Below are 8,179 nucleotides of genomic sequence, written 5' to 3'. Positions count from 1 at the left end.
TGAAGTTATATTAGTAATTTAGTATGTAGTATATGTAAAATACATAGTATAGTACTGTAAATCACATGATACACTTATATGGTAGTAATTTTGGTGTAAAATACTTATATGGAAGAATGAATTATTTTGGTGTAATTAGTATGAAAAACTTCTTTAATTTATTATATTTTTAATCCAATTGCAATATTGTACACTCACGTCACATGACTCACTATTCCTTCATTCTTCCTTCCTATTCAACATTTCAACTTCATTCTCTGATTTCTCTCTCACTCATTCTAGAGAAGCATTTGGTGTATATGTAGTACTGATAATATTTAGTCCTGAAGTTGTAATGTTGTATTAATATTTAGAATTGAAGTTATCTGATACTTGTATATGTAGTATGTAGTTTATTAGTTAGTATGTAGTTTATTAGTATGAAAAACTGTATATAGTATGTAGCATGAATAACTGAAGTTATATTAGTAATTTAGTATGTAGTATATGTAAAATACATAGTATGGTACTATAAATCACATGATACACTTATATGGTAGTAATTTTGGTGTAAAATACTTATATGGAAGAATGAATTATTTTGGTGTAATTAGTATGAAAAACTTCTTTTTAATGGTATTGTAATATATGTAATATATGTATGGAAGAATGAATTATTTTCCTTTTTTATTTCAGTACATTTTTATTTTATGCTGTAAACCGCAGCCCACCGAACCGATCTTAACCGCATTGGTTTGGTTTGGTTTGGTTTGGATGACTTCTTAAAAATTAACCGAACCAAACCGAACCGCATGCATTTTTATCTCGCGGTTAGGATGACTTTTATGCTCAAAACTGAACCAAACCGCACCGCGAACACCCCTACTTTCCACGACCTTCTTCATAAGACCGTTCAATACCTCCATAACCATCACGAATAAGAAAGGGGATAAGGGATCCCCTTGTCGAAGACCACTATCGACCTTGAAATCCTTTTTTGTGCTTCCGTTTACAATAACTAACATATGGCTGGAAAAAATGCACCCTTCCATCCATTGGTTCCATTTATCATCGAATCCCATTCTAGTAAGCAAGAATCTCAATAAATTCCAATTTACCGTATCGTAGGCTTTTTCGAAATCTACTTTCAAAGCTATACAGCTCCATCTTTCTCTTTTTGCCTGGTCCAACACTTCGTTAATAACCAAAATCCCGTCTGTTATGTGCCTTCCCGGTATAAAAGCTGTTTGGTTCTCCGATATCAATTTTCCAAGTACACTTTTTAACCTTTGCTGCTAGAAGTTTGGTGAGAATCTTGTGTAGGCTCCCCACCAAACAAATGGGCCTGTATTCCTTCAAAGATTGTGGGTTATTAACCTTCGGGATTAGAGTGGTGAAAGATGACGTAAGAACTTTAGTAAGTTTTGCTGTCCTGTGAAAGTCAGTCATGAATTTACTTTCTTCCATGTTGAGCTTCTTAAAGCCAATGCCTTCGGGAACGGCACGATTCTCATTGCCTTCTTTGAAGAAATCCTCAAAGTGAGTTTTGACTATTCCTTTTATCTCTTCTACTCCTTCCTCAATACCATTTTCTCCTTCTACCGCAAGAATAATATTTCTTCTATATCTTTCTTTCAAAGAATTGTGAAAGAAACGAGTATTCTTGTTACCCTCTTCTAACCACAATTGCCTTGACTTCAAGCGTATCATACTTTCTTTCATGTTCAAAGTGTTCCAAATCTCTTTCGTTACTTTGCTCCTATTAGTAACCAAGTCCCTTATATTGCCTCCAAAATGATCGACCAACAAGCTATCCAATTCATTAAGATTGTCCACATTTTGGATCACCCTAAGGTCAATCCACCCAAAAACGTCACGGTTCCAATCTCTAATCCTTTGCTTTAGCAACTTGAGCTTCTCATACAAAATGAAGTCACCATTCCCTTCCACTATCAACTTTGACCACTCCTCCTTGATAAACGGCTTGAATAACTCGTGATTAAACCAAGCGTTATTGAATCTAAAGGGTTTTGGACCCCAATTCTTCTTGCCTGAATTGAGCCAAATTGGGCTATGGTCAGAAATGTCTCTCTTCCCTACCCTTTGATCAGTAACATTCCATTCTTCTATCAATTTATTGGATAACAGGAACCTATCCAACCTGCTCATAGCCTTCCCATTTCCTCTAAACCAAGTGTTACTTCCCCCTGTGCAAGGGACATCTACCAAATCCATGTCCGTTATAAAGCTTCTGAACTCAGACATACCTCTGCTATTGTGAGCTTCCCCTACTCCCAATCTTTCATCATTGTGACTGACTATGTTGAAATCTCCTCCGAGGCATCACTCTTCTAACCTTGCATTTTGTTTCTTAGCTAACAGACTACTCCACAAAGCCCTTCTTTTGATCATACTGCGAGGTGCATAGACATTGACAAAATTAGACACTACTCCTCTCCACTTAACATTAATGCCAACATACCCTACTCCTATGAAACTATAGTTAAGGACAAGAGAATCCTTTCCCCACATAATTGCCATTCCTCCAGACGCACCTAGGGAATTATATACCGTCCACTCAACCTCTTTACTCCCCCATAACGACCGAGCTATGTTATCCTCAAAATAAAAAATTTTAGTTTCCTGAATAAAGCATAGATCAATCTTACCCGATTTGAGTAAGAAGCTAATCCTCTTTCTTTTTGTTAAGCTTACTCCCCCTCTGATGTTATAAGATAGGATATTCATGATAACCTATTTTGCTCCGCCATCTTTGTCTCCATAGCTTTTTTGTCCATGTCTTCCATAGCCTCCACCATCTTGATGCATCTGCTACCTTCGTCTCTACCAAACACTCCCAAATTGCTGATGGTGTCCCAAATTCGCTTTCCCACATCAGAATTGCTATTTTTCAATAATCTTTTGTTACATCTAATGACTTCAGAATCTATCAAAGAATTGTGGTTGGAAAAGGTGGAACTTGATATGGTGTCTTCTTCCTCCATCGTGCTTGCCTTTCCTCTAGATTCAGGGTTCATATGAGAGTTTCTCTGTCTTGGGCCATTAATTGCATAATAGGATTGGGATATCTCCACTTTGTCCCCTAAATCAAAAACGTCTTTAACTTTGATCTCCTGGGCCTATTTTTTTTATGAACCTGCATGCCCCATCAAAGGATAATAGGCCGTTATTTAGGTAAGCCTCTTCTGAAAGGATAGGCCCAATATGAGACCCTGTTTCATTTGCAGTTTGATCTGTCCCTTCCCCACGAAACTCCTCTTGGGACACGTGCACAAGGCGTTTGTACACTCCGCCGCCTTTTCAGCTGAAAACTCTTTTTTCTTTTTGGCTATGCTAGTAGAGACCGAAAAGCTATTTTTGGTGAGAGACTCACATAGGTTAACATTTGGTGAAACAACCTTAGACATCTCTGTTGTACCCTCGAAAGCTGCATTTTTGTTACCTTTGACTGTCTCAGTTGTCAACTTCTCCTTTTCTACGCTGTTACCTTTTTATGAGTTTGATTCTGCCTCGATTTCTGCTTCTTCTTTGATCTCCTCTCCGTCGGAATTCGAGTACAGTGAGGTGTTGCAGAGCTCCGATACATCATCATCATTCATTCTTTTGGTCGCGTTCTCTTCCATCGCATTACACTCTTCTGTTAGTGTAATAGAGAAAGTTAAGCCATTTACCTTGACATGAAAAACGTCATTGATAAACGCCATTCTTGTTGTTCGGATCCTAATCCTTGCCACGTCTAATCATAATTTCGTCTTTGTGAGTTCGTCACTTTGAATGAAGTGACCCAAAGGTGCTGTGATCTGCTCAAAAAAGCTTTGGCCCTAAGCATGGCAAGGAGTCCCGTAAACCCTTAGCCAAGATATACGTTCAGTGTATATATCATCTGGTTTCCATGCTCTTATAGATTTGAACCACTGGCTCCACCATTCCTTCCTTTCGTTTAAGAAGTTTACCGTTTCTCCCTCTTCTAGGTCTTCCAATAAGCAGGAGTTTGCTCCTAAGGGTGTTACTCTAACTGTGAACACACCCTCCTCATGAAAAATATTTTTCATGTTGTAGGACTGACCTGGTTCTTTGACTATCCTCACGAAAGTGTTCTCATAGTATTTCACTTCTTCCTCCTCAATTGAGAAAGACAATGCTTTTTTATTCATTCCTCCCACCTTTAAATCCATGTTTAGCGGATTGACATTCATGGTTACTTCAGCGAAAGAGCGCCCGTCTGTTATCTCCCATCTACTTCCTTCCTGGTGTTGAACGAAAGGCATCTTACCATTCCTTCTCTCTTGTTTGCCTGACTCTTTAAACGCTTTTGAACTTTGTTGGAACCTTGTAAGATTAGCAAACAACTTCCTTCCTTCAAGGAACAAGTTGTCTAGCTTCAACGCCAAAATCCTTTCATCTTTCACGATGAAAAATCTGACAAAACCGTATCTTCTCCCTTTCTTATCCCTTCTCGGCGGAATGAAAACCTCATCGATGTCCCCAAGCTGCGTCTTCCATTGCCTTCCATTTATCATCAAACTCAGTGAAGAAGAAGGTTCTGCTTCCATTTCCGATCTATTTTCCAAGCTGCGTCTCCCTCTGTGCCTCTCTGCCTCCTTGAGTTTCTATGCTTGACAGTCTCCCAAACCTCCCCTTCCATCATAACTTATGCTAAGAGAATTATATTGAAACAAAACATATTCAAAATATACTTTTTTCTTTAAAAAACAATTACAATACTAATTTGATTAAAAATTTGATTTTTTCAAAATATAAAGCATACACAAAGATCTATTTTTTTCTCAAAAAAATTAATAATACTAATTGGTTAAACTTTTATTTCTTAAAAAAATTGATCTTTATATATTTTAAAAAATAAATTTTTAATCAATTAATATACTTAATTATTGATTTTATTGCAGAGAAAATTAGACTAATTCTTATGCTTTATATATTAAAAAATCAAATTTTTATTCAATTATCATCATTTTTTTCCGAAAACAATATTAGATCTTTGAATATGCTTTATATATTAGAAAAAAATAAAATATTTGATCAATTAGTATACTTGATTGTTGATTGTATTTTAGAAAAAATTATTTTATTTCATATGCTTTATTTATTAAAAGTTAAAATTTTTTAATCAATCTATATTTTTAATTTAGAGAAAAAGATAAATCCTTGATTATGCTTTATATATTGAATTTTTTTTTTCATTTATTACTATACTTATTTGTTTATTATATTTCAGAAGAAAAATATATATTTTTCATATGCTTTATATATTAAGAAAATCAAATTTTTAGTCAATTAGTATGCTTAATTATTGATGAGTTAAAAAATAAGATCTTAGAGGATTTATAAATAAATAATTTATCAAATATTTTTTAATTTTATATAAAAAGATATTTTCCTTCTTAAGAATATTTTGTTACAATATACTTCTCTTTAGCATATACTTTTTTGATTATTTTATAGTTGTGATTTAAGATTGAGAAATGTTGATTGGATTTGGATCTCACAATTTATTTTTCTCTCAATCTTAAATCTTAATAATTTAACTAATCCAATGATGAAGTAACGAAATTGCACATGCTAAGAAATACATATTTGAACAAAATATTTTTAAAAAGGAAAAATACTATATAAAATTAACCGCTAATTGATAATATATTTAATTAACTATAAACCAAGAAATATTTATTTTTTTCAAAGGCAATCAACAATTAAATATAGTAATTAATTAAAAAAAATTCTTTCAATATATAAAGCATATAAAATAATCTATTTTTTTAAAGTATAATCAACAGTTAAGTATACTAATTGATTAAAAAAACAATGTATAAAACATATTAAAAAATCTATTAATAGAAATTTGAAAAATCTTAAATCAAATTAAAAAGAAATATCAAATTAAATTCTCATTAAATACAATAAAATTTGATGTGAATATGGATGTATAATAAATCTAAAAATTAGGGTTAGCGTGACGAATTCTTTTAAAACAGAGCAAATATTACCATAGCCATTGACGTCACATGATTACTGTTATAAAATATCCAAAACCCTCAACAAACCTTACTGCTTTTGCTTTTGAGTGTTCTCTCTCAACAAGGTTTTCTGTTTATTTACTTTCGTATGTATTATTTTTCTCCCTTGAAACTTTTATCTCAAAATACTCTATTTAGAATTCCTAATGGGTAAAATCACCATGGTTATTTGTATGAAAGTTTGGTATTTTATGATCCATATTATGATTTTCCTTTAATTAATGTTTTTTTTATTTCTTCTACTATATCAAAACTTTGATGATTATATCTTGATATTATATTTATACTATGAAGCTGCAAGGAAAATATAATTCAATTTATAAATGGCATCTACACCAGAACAAAAAATTGAAGGGACAATTGCATCTAGATTGAGATCAAATTCTAGAAAGACATCTCAAACTAAAGAAGTCGATGGTAATTTTACATATTTCCTTGTTTTGTTTATTGTCTAATTCTCATTAACAAAGTTAATTCTTTTGCTACTGTGTTGATAATAGGTAAGCCATGTCGGTTAGAAAAAGACATCCAAACTGAAAAGATTACAAAGAAGAGCATTGATTCTAATTCTAAGACCAAAGATTTATCTTTAAAGTTCTTGAATACTCCTGACAAAGAAGACAAGAAAGACGACAAGCCTTCGTCACGTAAACAACAAGTTAGACACCATATTCGATGGGAAGGTACATTCCACTCGCACTCATTCATCAATCATACATATTTTTTTAAAAATTATAGGGCATGATTTATGAATGTTTATAGGCTTTGAAGACACGAGTGCACAGTTGAACTGTGATTTGTGTAAGTTTGATTTAGCTAAAGAGGAACAAGAACGTTCAATTCATCATGGAGATGAACTGCAATATTATTTATTGTCCTCGCAAGGGAGAGAAAATGATTTGAGTGGTACCGTTTTACCGGAAGTTGCTGTTCTTCCATGCAGTCATGTCTTCCACATCAAATGTTTATCTGCATCGCTCCAGCTCACTCATGTCATAGAAGATCCTTTATGTCCAGTTTGTGAGAAAAATACTTGCATGAAAACAAACATAACCAATGACTTTACAAACAAGCCATCATTATTTTTTATTAATTTGTAAAAATAATTTTTGGAAGTTTTCTCTCTCTCATTATTAGATGTTTCTAAAAATATAAATTTAAGTTTATTTTCATGCAAGTATTTTTCCGTTTGTGATACGGTTACCACACCATTCTGAATATACTTTCTAGTTGAATATTAGATTCATAAATATTATTTCTATACATGTTATTAGATTCATAATGTGAGGCCCTGTGCAAAGGGTCTCTTTGCACTGCCACTTAATCGGCCCTGGATAAAATAGTGAAATTCTTACAATCTCTAAAGGCTAGGTGCTTCCACTATATGTTGAAAGCTAGAAGGAGGAATGATCCTATTAGTACCAACAAGTAGAGGCATGGTGGAAGGAGTTGAGGAAGTGAAATGTAGGAGTTGAGGAAGTGAAATGTTAGCCATGTCCGCTTCATTTCTAGCTTTAGTTCCTAAAAGGATAACCCTCAAGAACATGAAGGCTATAGACCAATTTGTCTTATAGAGTGTATGTGCAAACTTGTTTCTAAATCCTATATGGAGTTTTGGTTTTAAATGAATTTCTTAACTTAGCAAAATGAGAGGCATAGGGCTTAGTAAGCATATTAAAAAGGTGAGAGATTGTGGAAAGTTCATAGAATTTATAGTAAATGACCATGTTTCTTATAGCCTCTTATAGTTTGCTAATGATAAAATTTGTATATGGCTTGGGCCAGATATGGTGGATGTAAAATGCATTAAACATAATATTTTGAATTTAGTCGATCAAATTCATGGAAAGGTAGACAAACATAGAGAAAACATTGTTTAATTGGCTTCTTGTTGGTGTATAAATGGGCTAAGAGTAATGAAATTCTTTATAATGAAGCTGTTGAGGATGTTGGTGATGTATATTTAACATAAAATAAGTGTCTTGGTTATGAATTGTAATAGGATCCAAGATTAAATCAAATTGTACCTTCTATGAAAGATGTAACAAAATCCACAAATTCAATGTGAAAGTATCAATCGAGAATTTATTTTCATTTCATTTATATCGTTGTTTATAAAGTTGAATATCACAATGTCGAGCTTT

At 33.1% G+C, this 8,179-nt stretch overlaps 1 protein-coding gene across 1 annotated transcript; it reads right to left on the bottom strand.

Annotated features, from left to right (window-relative positions):
• Window positions 1–1,176: 1,176 nt before the first annotated feature.
• LOC131632513 (uncharacterized) lies at window positions 1,177–2,214 on the bottom strand. The gene has a single exon (XM_058903261.1). It carries the CDS (start codon window positions 2,212–2,214, stop codon window positions 1,177–1,179), a length of 1,038 nt encoding a protein of 345 aa, XP_058759244.1.
• Window positions 2,215–8,179: the final 5,965 nt, after the last annotated feature.

This window comes from Vicia villosa, unplaced genomic scaffold (assembly GCF_029867415.1).
Source record: "Vicia villosa cultivar HV-30 ecotype Madison, WI unplaced genomic scaffold, Vvil1.0 ctg.000951F_1_1, whole genome shotgun sequence".
NCBI lineage: Eukaryota > Viridiplantae > Streptophyta > Magnoliopsida > Fabales > Fabaceae > Vicia > Vicia villosa.
Note: the sequence above shows the minus strand (reverse complement) of the source record. Positions and strands in the feature narration are given on the sequence as shown.

Coding starts and splice junctions, on each gene's coding strand:
- LOC131632513 (XM_058903261.1), bottom strand. CDS start 2,214: ATGGATTTGGTAGATGTCCCTTGCACAGGGGGAAGTAACACTTGGTTT.